This window comes from Poecilia latipinna, unplaced genomic scaffold, assembly GCF_001443285.1.
Source record: "Poecilia latipinna isolate Pla-1442-1.1 unplaced genomic scaffold, P_latipinna-1.0 Scaffold47, whole genome shotgun sequence".
In the NCBI taxonomy this organism is placed as follows: Eukaryota; Metazoa; Chordata; class Actinopteri; order Cyprinodontiformes; family Poeciliidae; genus Poecilia; species Poecilia latipinna.
The window spans coordinates 533,127-553,282 of NW_015112663.1; the positions used below are offsets into that span (position 1 = coordinate 533,127).

At 40.9% G+C, this 20,156-nt stretch overlaps 1 protein-coding gene across 4 annotated transcripts in view; it reads left to right on the top strand.

Annotated features, from left to right (window-relative positions):
- The first annotated feature begins 17,209 nt into the window (after nucleotides 1-17,209).
- The window catches only part of LOC106958278 (CUGBP Elav-like family member 4), a 112,969-nt gene continuing 110,022 nt past the window's right edge, over nucleotides 17,210-20,156 (top strand). The window contains exon 1 of one of the 4 annotated variants that reach the window (XM_015050100.1): nucleotides 17,210-18,117. In XM_015050100.1, the coding sequence (XP_014905586.1) occupies nucleotides 17,847-18,117 (271 nt within the window). In that variant the 5' untranslated portion in view covers nucleotides 17,210-17,846. The remainder of the gene's footprint in view (nucleotides 18,118-20,156) is intronic. The other 3 variants (XM_015050091.1, XM_015050117.1, XM_015050107.1) reach the window with 3 other exon arrangements.

The window sequence follows — 20,156 nt, forward strand, 5'->3', positions numbered from 1 at the left end:
CTGATGACTAAATTCAGTCAAGAAGTTAGAAAAGCGACGGTAGTAACTAGTAATGCAATCATTCTTAACATTATTTGGTCATTGTTAGCTGGATTCATTGTTAGCCGTTAGCCAGCTATTCCAAATGCAGTTTTATCAGGCCAAACAGGGTTTGAAATCTAAAAAGCAAAAAACACAACAACTTTGTTGTAATACACTCAGCCTTCCTGTTACCCACTGAAAATCTCGCTCTCCCTTGCTGAGCCACACGGTAAGTTTTTGTGGTTGTTGCATAGCAACCAGAAACTTCTTCAGCTTGCCACACAGCTACAAAATCAAAAAAAGTGTTGCTTTTCAGATCCAGATGTTCCCGCCCTAGCCTAGGGTAATGGGATAAGGATGGGAATCTCGGAGAGTGTGATCCCAGTTAGGAGTGTGTGGAGTGAGCTTCCTCAGGAACGGCTGAACTCAGTTTTAGAGGTAGGATGGAGAATTTTGTCACTCAGGTATAACTTGGAGAGAAATACTTGAGCTTCCCGTCTGGACCTGTTACCCCTGATGAGCAAAACATTTAGCAAAATTTCTTCAGAACTTGATCAGTTTTGCTCCACGTAGCACCTGGCCAGCTCTTGATGACGTTGTAAATGGGTTAAAGCGGATCTAGCATGATCGTTCCTGCCAGCGCATTGAAGACACATCCAGTAAAACCGACATGGCCGTCGATTGGCACACATCATTACCACGTTCAGTTATATCAGCTGACAGATTTCATTCATTACTGTGTAACTTGTGGACATGACAATTTAAAAACAAGGAAGACGACAGCTGGATAGAAAGTCGGATGCCTCGCAGCACTGTCTGGATAGCTGACATGAGTAATGAAGCATCTCCATGACACACCACTCAGATCGACTTCGCATCTTTGATCATGTTCGAGGCCTTGTTCATTTGATATTTGTTCCATTTCGTCATCGCGTGCGTTGCATTTGTCAAACTGCAGTTCACACGTTGAAACTCCCTTTCCCATGAGAAGTTGCTCCGTTAGATGGAACCAGAATTCAACTTTTTCATCAAAAAAAAAGCTTTGACAGATGAAAACTATTCCTTTGAAAAAACCTGCTGTATCATAAAACATGGTGATGTCAGAGTCGTGCTGTGTGAATAGTTTTCCTCAGTAGTGACAGTGAACCTCACTAGAAAACATCAACTGAGCTAAATACAGGGCAGTTAAGAAAAGCCTGCTAAAAGTCTGATGGAGACATATTGCTGCATTTGTTCTGCTATTATAAAAGATTTATCTACTAGTGGCTGCATCCGGTAGAAATTAAGGTAAAGCAGTTATCAAAGCAAAAATATTTCTGCTTTTATGTAGAACTAAACATAACAATAACTCTGGTAAATGTGCTACCTTACATTTCTTCACTAAAGTTACCACAGAAATGATTGCATGCCGTTTTAACTCAATAGGCTAAGACCACACTATAGCCATCTATAGGGTACACACGCTGTGCAAACTGGGTTAGCGGGAACGTTTCGGCTTTTGTTTTTCCTGAAACCACGTTACGATCTAATAGTAAAGGACAGCTCTTTCTTCAAAATAAATCGGGCTTGTTCCGAATTCATTGTCAGATCAGCTTCCTCTGAAGACAGATTAGTGCTGCTGGCAGACATGCTGTAATTCTATTAGAGCAAATGTCCCTGCACGCCGTTTCCTGTTCAATGTTTGACTCAGCAAGCTTGTTTCCTACACAAATTCCTTTCTCTGTGGCGTCTCTGCCACGTGAGTCGTCAGAAAAATCCACAGCTTTCACATCTTCTAAGATGAAATAAAAAAAAACAATGTTTGAATGAAGAATAAGCGCATTAAAAGTATATTGTATAAAATTTGCAAGAATTTCATGCAGATTCCCATAATCGTCATCAGTCCCATGTTGATGCTGGAGTCTGACTCAAACTAACATGCATTTGTTTGAACACTTTTTAAAATAGTATTAGACAACTTCTTGAAGAAACTTGAGTCCGTATTGCAACAGGCAATTTTCCAAACACATTGTTTTTAGATTTTTAGCACTTTACCTTGACATTTTCAGCTAAAAAAAACTTTTTACCCAAAGCATGCTGAAATTAAATTTCTCTATCATACAAATATGAGGATATCTACATATATTTCGCTTTTTTTTAAATGTCTTGCTTTACATTTTTGTGGAAAAAAAAAACAAAAAAACTTTTGAGCTTCCCTTCATCTAAGCAAGGATTGTTATGTTTTGATGTAACTTTTCCATAAGACCCGTCCTCATTCTGCTAATGATATTTATGGGTAACACTTTTAATAGTAGTCTAGCATAAAGATTTACAATAAACATTCCCTTTTTATTTAACGGATAATAAAAATATTACTTCCTTTTAGGGTTAAGGCAGATTTATTTTACCACTTCTATACAGATTTATGAAAAAAGGCAGCTGAATCTAGCATATTAATCTGAAATTTGCAAATATCGAATGAATCCCTTGGAGCTCTATTAATTAAACGAACCAAGTAAGTCCTTGAAGCCAAAAACTTGGCAGATTTATTGTAAGAGAAAGTTTGGACAGAGAAAATATTTTGTGCACAAAATGTCCAGTAGTGGAAGAACAGGATGAGGCTTAAGGGAAAACAACTCGCTTTAGAAAATTGGTTTTCATCTAACAATGTTGTAATTCCAACCCAGTGCAGGAGACCTGGAGACGGGCAGCACAACCTAACATTATCATCAAACAGGACCTCAGAATTATAAGGCCAGATCAGAAAAATAAAGTAATAAAAAATAAATAAAAAACAGTGGAAAGTAGAAACTTGTCAGTGGATTTTTTTTTACTTTTTTGATTTTGCTGCTCTGTTGTTCTCATGTATTGAGCTACATTTCCAGGAGAGTTCCCTGCGAACCGCGCTAATGTGTCGGCTTCAATTACTTCCCAGTTTAAGACGTTGAAATAGATTTTTCTTTGCAGGTTGCCAACACAATAGTTGGCTGAAGAGAAACACAAAACATGGCATATGTAGTATTAAAAACCTAATGATGTAAGATAATTATGCACAATACACAAGGGTCATTTTAGTGCAGATTGTGTGTTTTCAATTTAGATACAGACTACATTAAGCTCATAATGCAAAGGGGACTTATTATGAACGATTTTTCCATTATGTTAGCATTCCTTTCACTTTACAACACCCTGAGGTTTTTCCTACAGCTGCAACCTGTCAAATTTGTACCCAGTCTGGTTTTTTCTTGTTTTTTTTTGTTTTTTTCCTGGTGCAAACTGGGAATTCATGCAATACGGTTACTAAGCAGGTTACACAGACTTATTCTTACAGCAGGATGGGTTCCAGTCAGCTCTGCAGTTATGGTGACTTCAAGTCTAACGTGAAGCTACATTAGATGTTATGTTGAGCTCCACGTTCTTTGGCTTGCAAAAAAAACCAATGAATTCTTCTTCTGGTCAAGTGCACATTTTGTCAGAGTAAAATGGAAAATGGAAGAAAAAAAAAGAGAGACAAATTTCAATGTATTTTGGGGGGAATTTTACAACGAAAGCAAAAATAGTTCATAGTTAATAAGTTGAACTGAATGTTTGATGTTCTGAGATATTTCTTACAAATAAAATCATTTCAAATTCAACAATACTCAGAAATACCAATGGGAACTTTATTATTATTATTATTATTATTATTATTATTATTATTATTATTATTATTAGTATTAATAATAATAATAAATAAAAAGCATGGTGTCCACATTTAGACACCATGCTAAATGTGGACACCAAAGATCTGCAAATTCAGGTGCAGATCTTTGGGGTATGTTTCCTCCAGCTTTGCCCACTGAGGGGCAGAAATGTATTCTTTATTAATTAGCTCAAGTTCTTTAACATTCAGGCCTGTGTACATAAATTTTTAGGTCTTGCCAAAGGTTTCTAAATGGATTTAAATCTGCCCTTCGATTGTGCCACTCAAAAGCATGAATATGCCTTATTATAGACCGCTCAGTATCGCTCTGGCTGTATGTTTCATGGTGTTCTCCTGCTAGGAGGTGAATCTCCAGCTCCGTGTCAAGTCTTTTGCAGGTTGTTGTCTTGAGATTTGCTCCGTCCTTAACTCTGTCTGTGCTCCCGTTTTCTCTGGCCACCTTCCCTACAACGTAAGACGCCACCACCTCGCGTCATGGTGTGTCCAGAGTGACTTTTGAGGACAATTTGTCTTTCTGAATTTTCTGTATAGTTATGAGAATGAAGAAAAATGCCACACTTTTCAGCTCTTATTTGTCAAAAAAAATTTTTTTTTTTGCTTTTCAAGTACGCACTACTTTGTGTTGCTCTATCCCGCAAATCCCAAAAGCACTCAGGTGTGGTTGTGACGTGATGTGAAATTCCAAAGCCGAACTGCTCTCGGTTACCACAACTCACTTTCATTTAGAATATGATCATCAAGGAACATTTTGGGTGGAAAGCAACAGCAACAACAGAAACAAAACGTGCAAATCTCACATTTGATGTAAATTGGCTGCCCAGTTCTGTTTTTGTGGATCCAAATGAACCGGAGTGGAAGCATCAATTCCCCAACACGCCTCAGAGACATCTGGTTCCCTGCAGGCTTTGTGTCAGAGCCACACTTCCAGTCAGGTGCATTTTCCTTTGTGTTTAAGACAGCGGAGCAGAGTACTGCAGTGTAGAGGAGATCGATCCAACCCGGGAAGTGTTGTCTCTGCCACTGCATGACACGAGGTTCTAACTCAAAAGGATAGGTCACCCAGGTGGAGTCAGGCACCTGCGTTCATTAAGTGTGTGTGCGCGTGTGTGTGTGTGTGTGCATTTGTACATGTACAGATTTCCGCAAAAATACTATTCTGTCACAAATTTCCTCAGCAAAATGTCACTAAATACAATTTAGAAAAAGAAAACCGTACAGAGGAAGAAAAACTTTAGTTCAGTCAGGGCCGTCACATTCTGCCGGTTCATTATTTTCACAATACAGTTTGTCAAATGAACCGGACATTTGGAATGACAAATTCCTTTCTTGGACATTGGTGGTGCTGAGAATGCCAAGGATGGAATCTGAATCATTACGACAAGGAAACATGTTTTTTTTTTATTTTTTCTTCTCTTGAGGGTTCTTCTTCTTCTTCTTCTTCTTCTTCTTCTTCTTCTTCTTCTTCTTCTTCTTCTTCTTCTTCTTCTTCTTCTTCTTCTTCTTCACATTTGTGCTGCTCTGCTGTACTGGTGAATCCCAAAGCCTCCATTTTAAGACTTATTAGTTTGAAGGCTTTCACCTCATTCTTATTCCCCATCTGACTGCCACAAGCGATTTCTCGGGGCTCTCTTGCTACAAGTGCATTTCTCTCAGTTCTGTTTAGCCACAATGAGCTGCATGAGCCCCGTGTTTTTTTAGATGGACCAGATGTTTCCTCTTTGATCCAGAAGATCCTTTAAGCTGGAGTTCAGTTCGACAGAGCAGGTGTGAATGAGCCTTTTGGGTGTTTTCACACCTGATAATCTGGTAGACTCTGATCAATCGGGGACTAGAAAGGCATCATTTGTTACATTTTCAGCTGGTGGTGCTCACATTCACACTGCGCTGTCAAAAGAACCAAACACTTTGAAAAACCTGTTCACCCTTTGGCCTGTGGTGGCGCTGCGTCAAGACCTGCTCAAGGAGACGACACAAAAAAAAAAAAACTCTGGACAAGACATGAAAGTCTATGAGCCATTTTTCCCTCTAGTGTGAAACTCACACGTTTGACTTGGTTGCATTTAACCAGAAGTCACACCTTCCTAAGAGAACTGGACCTTTTAGACAAACAAGTTAGAGTCCCATTAAAGTGGAATAAGCAGGGCTGATGTGAATGCACGTTTAGTATCAAGAGGTTCAGCCTTTCGTGCTGGAGCAAAACTTTGACGTTTTACAGCAGATGGCATTGAAGGAGGCATTTGGTTAAAACGTGTAAACGAAGGTCGGCTCATCTTCCTTAGGCCGTCTGTGACGTCACCAGAGGCATGCAAGCATAAAAAAAGCGGCTTTTGGGAGGAGACCAAAAGCTGGTTTGAATAAAACTTTACAACAAAGTAGGAAAATTGGAAAAACTGAATTTGGCATGTTGTCTCTGTGTGTACATAGAGAAAAAATATTTTGAAAAAACTGTCTTGCAGCTTTAATATCTGTTTTCAAAACCTATACTGAAATGAATCAAATTGTGAACAGGCTCGTGTTTATAAAGGATTATGTTATAGGGAGTATTTCTTGGAAGCAGCATCATCTTACGATCCAGTGGTTCTGTACCTTGTTAATGAGAAAAATGAGAGTAAGAAATTAACCAGCCCACTCGTCATTTCTCTCTCTTTGAGCAGCAGTGCATAAAATAAGAAACATTTTTTTTTTTTACATATGTTTAACAATCTAAGAATTCATCATTATTTTTTATTATTAGAGTGTTTGTTCTATAAAATCAGCTCCATAAAGACAAACAAACCTATTTCAGCATAAAACCACAGCAGAGAATATGGCACCATAACACGGAATCAGCTTGTAAATAAATACCGCAGCTTCTTCCACGACAGAACAGCGCTGTAATTTCTTGACGGCTGCATGAGTGAGCTTGAAAGAAGACCGACGAAGGCCACACAGAACTGTGCGATTTGTCTTTCCCTGTGGGCTTGCTATATCCAGATTAAGGCAGAGTTCACAGGGAGGCGACAGGGCCCCAGCACCCACATCCAATCAGACGGTTCCCTCGGGGGAACCATGTGCCGCACACATATGTGGCCCCAGCCTCACAGCGTGACACGGCGGCGTCCTCCAGGAGTCCTCCACGAGGATCAGGAGACGCTGCGAGGGGAGAGAGCCACACACGGCGCGAAGACGCCGCGATGTATTCCAAGATTAGGCCGCCCGCTCACAAACACCGGCAAAACATTTTCCAGTTTGCGTCAGGTTTCTCTCACCGAGGAATGAGCACAACACAACGAAAAGCAGCAGCGGAGGAGGAGGAGGAGGAGGAGGAGGAGGGAGCGTGTTCGTCTGTTGTTGCCTGCCTTTTTGAAGTCTGACACTTTCCAAGGCTCTCCCTCCTTCTTTTCAAAAGCTTTTCTGAAAGTCTATTTCTAAGATGTCTTACTTCGTTTCTGCTCATTTTTTGTAACGGCTCAATAAGGTTTATGTACCGATGTCCGTGTAGACTGCAGCGAGTGTCTGAAGATGCTGTTTTTGGTCAACAGTAAAGAATAATTAGGGTCCCCCCCCCCACCCTAATAAGTAGACACAAAGTGTATAATACGCATCTTCATATGAAGCTTTTCAGAAATATCAATAATCTTTTTTGCTTGCATTGATGTGAGATTTTTTTCTTTATTTATTTTTGTGTAACTGTGCTTTAATCAAAGTCTAAATCGAAAATTTTGCCTTTGCAGCCTCATGAGGAATCCTCATTCAAACAGCCTAGGTCTGTTTACTGTTCGCAGTGCCTGATAAACGTATTTAAACATCTTTAATTTTTTTCCACATCATCTCATATTTCAGCCAGAAACTTAAATGTCATTTTGGGGGATTTTATGCAACAGACCAACACAAAATAATGACTGTCTGTGAAGTAGAAGGGACGGGGACACTTGGTTAGAAAATATTTTTTACCGATAAAAATTTGAGAAGGACTGGGTGCATTTGTATTCAGCTCCCATATTTTTTGTAGAGTTTCTTTCTCACTGCGTTTACAACTGACGGGTTGCGTCTCTGCCAGCTTTGCACATCGAGAAAATATTTTTTTTTTTCCTCTGTTCTTCTTTGCAAAATTCCTTGAGCTCAGTGAGACTGAACAGAGAATTTACAATTTGGGCATCAAATATCAGCAGCATTTAGATCTGGACGCGGACTGGGTCGCTGCCCTGCTGGGACTTGATCCATCCCAGCTCTCAAATCTCAAGCGTACATGTGCTTTTCTGAAATGCATCTCCCCACATCATGCTCCTGCCACTACCATGTCTCACAGAGAGAATGGTGTGTTTGCAGGTTTGTGAAGTGGCAGGCCACAAAACCCTGGCTTTCTGATCAGAAAGTCTTTTTCTTTATGTTCCCTGCATTCCCTTCATGGCTTAGAGCAAACTGTAAATGGGATTCCCCATGTGTTGTTTTTTCTTCTTCTTTTAACCTAACCTGGCTTTGAACTTCTGTACAACTTTCCTCCTGATCTGTCTGGTGTGTTGAGGCTTGTCAAAGTAAAGGGGGCTGAATACAAAAGCATGTCACACTTTCATTTTTGCTTGTTTTGAACGTGAGGATAACTGGAAAACAGCACCTTGCTTTTGCGTGTTAGCAATGAAAGAAATCATCAGTTTCTCAAACACTGATGTTTGTTTCAACATCACAGCTAAATAATGAGTTAGCTGTATTTTCAAATTTTAGTGATAAAGTTTGAAAATACAGAGTAAAAATGTGCACACGTGCCTTTTTAGAAAGATATAAATTTACTGCAAAACAATTTAAAAAATAATGAATCTTTTGTTTTTCCTCACGTTATTGTTATGCACAAGCTTTGTGTCTGTATTTCACATCAAATTTCAATGAAAGATTGAAGTTTATGGTTAAATGACAATTTGCATTTGTCATATTTTTTTTCTTTTTGTGATTCCAGAATATTCATCCATTCAGATATTATATACATATCTACAGAGACTGTATTATAGTTTATTTAAAAAAAAAAAAACTCCACAATGACACTCAGCTGTGGAAAAGCAAATGATCCAGCTACAGTCCCAGAGCTGTCGCGCTTAATCCTGCGATGAATGAATCCCGCTGTGCTACTATTTCTCTCTCATCTTCCTTCCTGGCCCTCCAGAACCAAAGCGGGACCAGAGCTTATATTTCTACCGACAGAAGAGGGGACAGAGAAAGGCTTTTGAAACCCCCCCCCCCCCCCACAAAAAAAAACGCTTTCATAAATGCTACAGGAAGGTAGAGAGGGAGGAGATTGCAGGGGGAATGGTAACCTTTTTCAGTTGCTGATTTAGTATTCATAATTAATGACCTTTTGTCCACCTGAGCGACGTTTGTTGCCAGGAGCCCCCTTCCTGTTTGTGTCTTCCAGAGGCTGGGGGGTGAGGGGGGGGGCAGATGCTGCGGCCTTGTTGACTGATTGATTCCTACGCTTTATATGCATCTTTCACACAGATACTGTTTAATTTGTCCCACAGAGTCCACACGCTGTGCAAAGAAGAGTATGGAGGCTGTGTGCGGGGCGTTAAAAGATCAGAGCGGCACCGCCAGACACAAATTAGGGGTCACACAAGCACGTTTGGTCGTTTGGCATTTGCATTGTCTGTCTTTGCCTGACAGGAGAGAGGACGGGCGCTACAAGGACGTCGTCGGCAGGAGGAGGGAGGAACGCGCCTCTCCTCGGCAGCCCGTGCTGCATTTGCTGCTTTCTACCTCATCAACAAGGACTTTCATGTTAATTGATCTTAAAGAGCAGCCATGCATGCGGTGCATTGTGATCGGGAAGGCTGCGTGTGTTTGTGAGTTCGAGACAACCTGGCTAAATGTGCTCCGTCAGGCTCGATATTTAATTCACAAGCCTACCCACACACCGGGCAATCACTCCCACACGGTGAGAAACACACTGCCGACAAAGAAGATTCCAACTTACAGTACGTCTGATTTCTTTTTTTCTTTTTTTTTATCCCTGCACCCGTCTGTTTGTCTAGCGATCCTGGCCGTCAGTGTGCTTTTCTTTTGTCTGTCTCCTGCCATTTATCTGTCATTATCAGGGAAAAAAAAAAAATGTAATGCCTACCTCCTCTCTTCAGCCGACAAAGCGCAACTCATCACTTAGGCGAAAACAGAGGAGTCACCTCAATTTCACCATTATTTCTTTTGTTGTTCTTTTTCCACTCAGAGACTAACAAGCACATTTCCGCTTTAGCTCTTTGTCTAACCAGACGTTGGAGTGCTGCGTTGTAATTGTCCGCTCTTCTTTCTGCCTAAAAACATATTATAGTTTCTATACTTTATTTTAAAAATACATTTTTCAAAAGTGCGGCATGCATTTATTTATGCCTCCCTGCGTCAGTGACTTACAGAAACACCCTTTTCCGTAACTACGGCTGCAATGAATTCGACACGTAATATCGAATTCAAACACTTGCCTTGACACAACCTAACACATCAGAAACATTTGATCTAAACCAGTGGCTCTCAGGCTTTTCGTGACAAATACCAATCGCCACAATGGTCATAACAGGCATGTACTCTTTCAGGTCAATGTATGATAAAATGTATCAACAGAATAATCTGAACCGCTGCTACAAGTTGATTATTCTTTTGAGTGCAACAAAAAGCAGCCCAAGTATCATCAAAGGTACTTGTAGCCCAGCATTAAACCTCGTTTCTAAACCATGGCATCGCAGCTTTTGCAGAATTTCAACAGGGTAATTTTTCCAGAATCTTCCTGTGTTTTGCTCCATTTATTTGGAGAAGACAAATAAGAGGACAAGGTTGGAATAGTGCAACAAAACAGCAAAGTATCATCAGCAATGAACAAAGAAACGCCTCCCCGTGCCATCATGTTGCCACCACCATAATGTTCAGGGTGATGATGGACAGTCATTATTCTGCCACGTGTTGAATTTTTTATTTATTTATTTTTTAATCTGCTCAGAGCACCTTCAACAAAACGAACGTGTTTTAGGGAAGGTTTTTCTCTAGGTAACATAAGCATCTTATTCCACATCTCGGTGTCAAGGCCGGTGTTGGAATGGAAACCACGTGTTCTCCTGCTCCCGTCGGCTCTGCTGTCTGTCCCACAGCAATTAATGGAACTGTGTAGTCAGGAACCTATTGCCCCAAAATGGCTTCCTGAGAGGAGCGGAGGTGTTACATCACCCTGACATTAAGGTCAAGTCCTGAGAGTATCATCAGACTGCACCAACAAAGCCAGAGGTCAGAGTTCATCTCCCATCGTGACCTCTGTGGAATTGATCCGCTGTAGTGGAAATAGGATTTTGATCCTGCGTGATTCCGACTGCCGTTGGACTTTGAAGTCGTTTTGTGCCTCCAGTTACTGACTGGATGATTCATGATGTCTGCCACGACGAGGATCTTGGTTAATTTTGCATCAAATTTCTCAGCGACGAAGCAGCGTTGTTGTTTTTTTTCTCCCTGTGTTTTGGTGGGCAGCATAATTGAGCATCTTCGCAATGTTGTCGTGAAGCTGCTGATTATCAAGAGGCTTGTGTTTCCAGGGCAGCCAGTCAGTCCAGGAGACAAACTGTCAGCATGCCTGATCTGTGCAGCAGTCGGCATTCACCTGGAGCAGAGATGGCTACCCAATGTCAAATGTCACAGCGCTAATCTGTTTCCAATGCACACCAGGTGTAACTGCAGCTCATTTCACCAGCGGATGAGGTTTTTTAAACACACTCTGCAGTTCACAATTCTGGAGAGTTGCAGATCAAAGCGGTGTTCACGTTGTGCTCATTTAGCCTTGTTTGCTTCTTAATGAAGATAATACAACACCTCTTCAAGTGTCAAAAATGTTTTTATAGCTTTCTGATTGTCCATTTGTAACATAACCTGGTAAGAAACACAAAGAAAAAAAACGCTATCTTAACTTTCCCATGTCTGTGTTTCCCTTTGCCTCATACAGCGCCTTGAAAAAAAAAAAGTCAAAACCCATAAACTCAGTGATGAATTTTATTTAATTTGGTAGAAAGATCCAAAGTGGAAGGAAAACAATGGTTTTCATATTTCTTTTGTAGGTAAATACCTTCAAAAGTGTGCAGCGAATTTGTATTCTGACACATTTTTTTTTTTTTAAAATGCCTCCAGTTGACTTTGAAAGACATCCTAAGCTAATGGTGGTGGCAGCATCATGCAGGGTGGACTCTTCAGAAGACACCTAGAGAGTAATGACTTATTCTGTAAAATGCCTCAGACGTTTTCTTAGAGAACATTTGCAAACAAACTGGTGGGTTGGTTTGTCAAATAATATAATAGGCTATGAACGTCTCAGAGATCTCTGTTCAATCCATCAACACAAAGAGTAGTACAGCACAATCCAAGACATGGCCATCCTGCTAAAGCACCGATAGATGAAGATGAAGACAAGAAAATGATAAAAGATGACCTGTTAATGGCTGCAAAACACATGAAACTGAGGCAGAGGTTCATTTTCCAGCTACACGTTCGAAAACACACAACTAGATACAAAAATCACAGTTTAGATTAAACCCTGTCCATGAGTTTAATTGCCCCGGTCAGTCAACATCTGAATCCATTTGAGCGTTTTTGGAAAACTTGATTGTTGATGTCCACAAATACTTTCCAACTAATTTCATTGAGCATAAGATTTTATTTATTCATTTATTTATTAAGAAAAGTTGGCAACATTTCAGCGTCTAAATTCATAGTTGGACTGACATGTTGCTCTACAAGGTGTCCAGATGAATCTTTCAGCTTTTTATTTCAACACCATGCGTTATTTTGGTCCCACTTCAAAAATATCTGCTAGTTTGGATACGTAAAACCCAACTAAAACACATTAAGGCTTTAAGTTGTATCACAAGCTCAAACATGTCAAATGTCATCCTTTTGCAAGGCAATATATATCGAGAACATTGGGAACGGATGTGGATTTTACTATAAAACCGTAACGAACTGAGCTTGATTTTCATAGGACAGGATCCCCAAGTTTTAAATTATGGAAGAAGCTAATTGCTTGGAACATCCATGCCCCCAAAGTGACAGAAAAAGCACCACTCAAGTTAAAAAGAACTCTCCTGCCCTTCTTGTCCCTATAAACTTTCTCAGCGTTTAGTCATGAGCCTGCCATTTCCTTACCCCTTTGTGCTCTCTCCCTCCTAAATTACTGGAAGGTGATATACAGCCTGGATATCCCAAGGCTAAAGGAGATTTAGAACTTCGTCCCACATGAAGGAGAGGTGAGAAAAGACATTACTATGCAGAATAGGTAATATTGAAAATGCCCGAGCACTTTAGGGTGGCCTGTGCAGATTATCAATCTATTTGTGTAACTTGGCTACCCAGAATTTCATTTCCCTTTTCATTTATTTGCCTTGCTGCGGCCGTTTACAGTGCTGAAACTGAAAATTGAAGCCATGACGAGCAACCAGGCAATATTCCAGGGGAAAATAGGCCTCCCCTGCTGTTTGATTGCAAAGGTTCATTTGGAGGGACAGGGGAGGGGGCGAGGGAGGGGGATGAAGTGACCTCTTTTTGATGAGCTCAGAGGAATGTTTGGAGAAGTGCAGGGAGTCCATGCATGATCATCTACACCTTGTTAACAAAGCCTACGCTAAATTCATAGTACCCCCCCTCCCCCAACCCCCCACTCTCTCTCTGAATAGCAACACCGGTTTGTGCATTTGAATTAAGAACCAAGGACAGAGGCAAATGGTGCTCACCACTGCTTGATAGCAGCTTCACAACCATAGACAGAGTCTTATCCCAGCCAGATTTCTCCCATTGAGAGCTTTGTTACGAGATGTAACGAAACTCGCACCAATTAAATTGTTCAACGTGATCTCACTGATTGCGGCAATAATTCGTATGCGGTGAGGGAAGGGGGGGTTGGGAGAAAATCGCTGAACAGGTTTTAAGATCGCTGTGTCCTTATTAAGGTGCAAATGATTTCCACGATCCTCCGCAGAGTCAGATTATACCCCCAAACAGACTGACAAGAGTACAGTTTGGAGAGCAAAAAAAGCCCTCTGTTACTTGTCTCGCTCGTTAATTTTGAGTTATTAATATCAGTCCGATGGGCTCGCCCGATCAAAGCCGTCGCGTGACCTCGCAGGCGGGTCGTGTCGCGAGCCAGCCGTTGAGGGAGCCATCACGGAAAGCGTATCTTACATAATCATCATGGCAGTACCCACTGAACATAATTACAATGATTTGTGCCCTCCCGATTCCTTCTCTCTCCCTTGTATTAAGAACTATTGCTGGAGGTAAGTCAGGCGTGAGCGCCGAGTGAGACCGCTGAGCTGAACGGAGTGTGGCCCCCGGGGAGGGCTGAGAGGACAGAGCGGAGCATGGTGTCATGCCTAAAGAAAAGCCAAGCTCCGTACAGCAGTTCCCCTTACCCGGACCTCACAACCCCCCCAAACCCCCAACCCAACCAATAAAAGTGTTGGGGCTCAGTCATGGCATGAGAATGGGATGACATTACTGGGCCATTTAGCTGGCAGAAGAGCAAAAAGAGGAGAGGGGGGCGCTGTGATACCCATCAGCCTTTTGTAGCCTAATGGTTCACTAATGTCTTAGTGGTGTCTGGTGGTATGAGGGGCTAAATATTCCTGGAAAAAGTAGCATTATTTAACAGAGTTTCTTTAATTTGGGCACGTTTTGTGTAATGGTGTGGTCATCCACATGGCTTTTCTCATGTGGATGACCACATGAGAAAATAAACTATTAGATTTTGACCAGCTGCGATAAGACAAATATATTCTATTTGCCATAGAAACTTTGAAAGTTCAACAGCGTAAAGTTGGTAGATTACACTAAGTTTTCAAAGTGTGCTAGGTTCTCAATGTTTTTGTTTTTTTGTTTGTTTGTTTTTTTGTTGCTATAATCTGATTTTCACACATGTAATAGCCTATTTGTCATTTTATGTTCAATCAATCAAACTCAACTCCAAAATATCTGCACAATTAAGGGTTTATGCATGTATTTAAAATTCAATCAATCAATTAATCAAATGAATTTTAATTAGGAAAATTAATTTCCTCATTTAATCGATGAAGAAATGATGTTGCTCGATAAAAATTTTACAACCTATAAACTCAGATAAATTTATGGTTTAACACATTAAGTAACTCATGTCTAATGGACAGAGATGCCTCAGCTGGGTTCTGCGTGGCAAAACGACCAGCAGGCACAGTTTCATTCATAGAAATACCATTTTTTATCCTACATGTAAAATAGGAACAACAAATAGTTAGTAGATGAGCAAAAAACACTTACTGACATGCTAATAAACACGTTGAATCTGTATTAACAAAGTGTGATATACAACTTTTCTTTTTTAAGAATCTGAGCTCACAAATTAGACAATATTATCACCGTTGCTAAGTCAGCTAAAGTTAGCCACAAACCTAAACTCCTCCTCCAGCACAAAAACATTGTCAACCACATGAAGTTTAACTAAGTTGACGTAGTCCTTAATGATGCTACATCGTCTTCTCTGTTTATACTCATTCAACAATGAATGAGTATAAAGGTTGACAAACTGACATCTTCAGGTAAATTGTACTTAAAATGTTTACGTAGGATTTGTAACCAGAAAAAAAAAAAACTTCATCATGTTGGGTTTAAAAAAGAATTACTTTTACACATCATCACAAAAATGGATCCTCTGTTCCCTTTGGGAGTTAGACAGTGAACCGACTCTCTCGGGGAATAAAACAGAGTTCCCAAATACGCAGAAGAAACGATAGCACTATTACAGAGCCAAAATAAAACACAGAAGGCTACCTGATCCCAAGCTACTGGGCGTTTACGATGTTGGTCTTTGATATGGAAAATGTGGCGGCTTTCTGCACAGGGTGACATGACGGTGCCATGAGGCCAAAAAAAGGCGTTTGCCTGTTGTGCACCATCTGGGCTCCTCGTTGCTTGCTTTCATGTCCAGTGCATGTGAACAGACACATAGGATGAACACTGGAAGGAGACATAGCTGTTCTCTGTGTGTGACATGGAAACTGGCACACCTTATGATTCGGCATTAGATTAGAGAGGCTACTTCAGATCAACATTTAGGACCATCTATCTTATAGAATCAAACATGGAGAACCAACATCTAGTTTTATCAAATCATGAATCCAGAGAAACCCCTACTAGTTTATAAAATGCTTATTCTTACTAAACATGAAGAACCAATATCCGTAGTTCTATACTTTTATTTTTCTCTTGCTTTTCTTTTATTTTGTCTGGATGTCCTCTAACATGTGAAGCACTTTGAATTGCCTTATTGCTGAAAGTGTGCTATATAAATCAAATTATCTTACCCTACCTGGTCTTGCTAAAAAAAATAAATAAAAAATCCATCTAATCTATCGAGTTTGGTATTCTGTGATAAATTTTAAAATGAAAATGACATTCTGCAGAAGTGGCTTTGTTGCAGGAGTGGGACAGTGTGTTTGGTTATCAGTCGGGTGGCAGAGGAAGGGACTCGCCATGGAGGAAATGCAACTGGTTGTTTCTGTTTCAACCTTCTTGCTTTACTTTTTGTATGAAAAAATAAAATAAAATTGCACATTATTGTGCATTTCAGATCTCCATGCCCCCATCTTGATAGAAAGAGATCTCACGTCCACTGTGGTAGTGGAAGAAAAATACCTTTTTGTCTCGGTTAACAATGAATGTCCGGTAGATACAGTTCCACCACAGAACTGTATGTACTCTGGAAGAGTGTGAATAACACATTCATATAAATCTAAATGTATCACTTCATCTTCATCACTCCATTAAAACGTCTATTTGTTCCCTCTTCTTGTGGGATTCCACTCCTTCCTCCGTGTGGCCCCTCTGTACGCCACTCGGCGGTGCTCACAGACTTCCTCTTTCGGGAGAAAAAAAAAAATCAAGCCGTCTATAGTCAACATGACTCTAGATGCTGGAGCTAATAACTCGTCATCTAACCAGCGAGGCGAACAATAACAACACTCTGTGTTTCCTCTGGACTTGAAACGAGCTGTAGGACGAATTGTCACACACTGTTTTCCTCCGAAGGAAGCAAATATGTTGGCTTCGGCTGGCAGAGCTACATTTCAGCACCGCGGAGCTGTCCGCCGGCCAATGGAGAAGCGGGGAGGCAGCGGCTCTCTCTGCTGCTGCTGCTGCTGCTGCTGGAGGAGGAGGAAAGGGAGCAAGAATGCGAAAGAATGTGAACTTAAACGCAACCACTTTAAATCACAATCCACATTTTTCGTGGGTTATGTCTGATGGGATGGGAACATGAGCAAAAGAGTGTTGTTCCTCGCATTTCTCAGTCGGTCTCACTGTGTAACATGAAGTTGGTGCGCGAGCCGCTGTTTGCTCTGGGTTGGAGCACAAAGGACCGTATTCTCTATATTTCTCTATTTATAGACCCTCTTCCCTCGACGGAATGTACCACTGGCTCTTCGCATAAGGAAGAGGGGGAGAGAAAACGGTTCGGTTTATAAATAGTGAGCTTAAAGCGCCCCCCCCCCCCCCCATTTCACTCGAAACTCCCCGCCGCCCTGGCAAGCATTGAGCAGGTCCTGTCCGTTTAAACCGAGAAGACACCCATACCAAGTCCTCAATGCAAAAAAAAATAAAAAATAAAAGGGTGCCAAGAAGCTGGGACGGAGGAACGTGGGTGTAAATAGACAGTGAACGCTGTTGCTCTCTCTCTCTCTCTCTTGCTCTCTCTTTCTCTCTCCCCCCCCCCTCTCTCTCCCCTCTTCTTTCCTCTCTTTCTTTCTCTCTTTTATGAAATCAATGAACGAGTTATTGGGTAAGACATAAATACAAGGAATCAAAACCTCCATCGGGACCAACTGGGCACTGCGCGCTTTTTTTATTTTTTGATATGAGTCTTCGCCGCACGCTACATGTGTTTTCCAATCATTGTAAATACTGGCTTTGATAGGACGAGAGCGGACCCTCTCTGGCACGACTTGGTCTCGGATCCCAATTTTCTTTTTTTTTTTCTTTTTTTTTATATTATTTTTTATTTTTCCTCTTCTTCTTCTTCTTCTTCTTCTTCTTCTTCTTCTTCAAAAAAAGAGAGAAAACGATTCCCCGCCCGTCGCCGTCTGCCGCCGTCGTCCTGTACCTCTACCCAACTCTCACCGCGGCAGGTCCGAAGATGGCAACTTTAACCAACGGGCAGGTGGACGGCGCGGTGCACGGTGTCGGTGTCGTGTCCGCCAGCACGAACGGGCTCGTGAACGGATTAAGCCACAGCCCGGCGGGATGCCCGGCCACCATACCCATGAAGGACCACGATGCCATCAAACTCTTCATCGGCCAGATCCCCCGCAACCTGGACGAGAAGGACCTCCGGCCCCTCTTCGAGGAGTTCGGCAAGATTTACGAGCTCACTGTGTTGAAGGACCGCTTCACGGGCATGCACAAAGGTGGGTCTAACTCCCTCCGGTCCCCTCGAAGGCTCCGGCGAGCGAGGGGGAGGAATCTGGCACACATGACGCACGGATGGGGGACGATTAGTGCGCGAATGTTGGGCAAATTTTGAGACGCCTGAATGAGTTTTTTGGGGGTTGGGGCGTTTGTTTTTAGGGATTTTTTTATTATTGTATTTTATTATTTTTGGCGGCAGATGACAGATCTTTTTTTTCGACCTAGCGCTGCTCTTCAGAGTCACCTTATTGTGCAGAAACATCACGAGAGTGGCCCGAAGAGGGAGTCACGACAGCAAGCGTTATAGAGAGAGTGGATTATGTTTGATTAGCAGAACAGTACGATCTGCTGCCTGTTACACTATCGGTGTGTGTGAGAGTGCGTGTGAAAAGGGGGGAGCGCGTGCTGGGGGGTGGTGGATGGGTGCACGTGCGTATGAACGTGCAACAGCATTGAGAGTGGGCCCATGAATATACAACTGTGGAAAAAAATTAAGAGACAACTATACATTTTTGCTTTGTTCTCTTTATTTTATTGCATTACTGCGTACTATTTTCATCTTTGACTACGAGCTACTGATAAAACATTTTTCCTCAAATTCCAAATAGAATATATTACATTGTCATTTTTGAGCTTTTGTTTGCAGAAAATTACAAACGAAAATGAGAAAAGGCTGTCTTTTAGAGCTCAGTGAAAACAACAGCTGGTGGTATTTGAACGACACTGTTTCCATTTAGGAAGAGATTCTGCTCAATCAATCTCTGGGTGAAAACACCTGCTTTTCAGTCACAGCTTCAATGCCTCGACTCATACATGATCACATAAACCTATCCGTGTTTTGTTTACATCATCTAAGGACTCTGATGAGTTTATTTAACTTTACCCCATTTAGGTTTTGGTCGTGCAATTTAGACCACAATTAAAAAGCTGCACCTTCAGAACAGCAAAGATTTCATGATCGGTTAAGTCCTTTTATTTTGATGCCAGAGAAAGTGGCGGAGAGACCGATGCTTTCTCCAACTGTGTGGCGAATGGAGTAATGCAGCTCTGCCCGTCTCCCATCTGCTGCTGCACACTGCAGATCAGTTGTCTGAAAGAGCTGCTACGTTTTTTTTCTCTCACTTACTACAAACATGGTTTTGTCTATTTGGGAATATTTCTGTTTCTGAAAAACATGGACAGCTGTTTTGTTTAAATTAAAAGAGTATCAGCTAGGGATGCATGATGGGCTATGGGTTATATAAATGGAGAAGATGTTTTGTTTTTATAATGGCAATACAAGTAACGATAAAAAAAGTATTCAAAAATTCATCAGGCTTTTAGGTTATGAACATATTGTGTAGAATGAGGGTCTTACAAAAAGAAAAAAACCTTCTCAAAATGATTGTTTTTCAGAATAAAACAAAAACTATATGGCAATTGTCCAACCCTACTGTCTCTTCTAACTGTTATAAAATTACAGCTAACAAGTTTTGATGCTGTACGTCTAAAAAATAGTGACAACAAATCTGCTACCGGAGCTGATAGCCTGACTAATGAACCAGTTATGGCCATGTTTGTATCTAACAGAGTGGCAAAAAGGAGTTATTTTGTGCATAACAAGCTCTTTAAAAACTTTAGTAAGTTTCTGCCTAAGTTTGTGCAGGAAAATCCAAATAACAATATTGTAATGATTGTTGTATTATTTTTATTAAATATGAAAAATTAATTATCTGTCTTAAATAAAAACTGTTAGATAATGGTATACATTTTGTATTAAAATATGTTTATATCTGATATTTTTATTCAAGGTTAAAATGAAGTCAGACTATTGTACTGGATTATTCCTAGTTTTAGCTTTAAACCTTTTCCAGTGAGCAAACAGAGTCTGGAACTTAATGACATGTTCTAACTTTTCTCACTTTTTATCACATATGTAGAGATCCTGATTTCAAAACTATTCACATTGATTTCTTTATTTTTATTTTTTTAGGAGAAGTTGGATTTCTTTTTCTCTTTCAGTTGTGAGTAGTAAAGATAGACATGTAGTTTCTTCGTC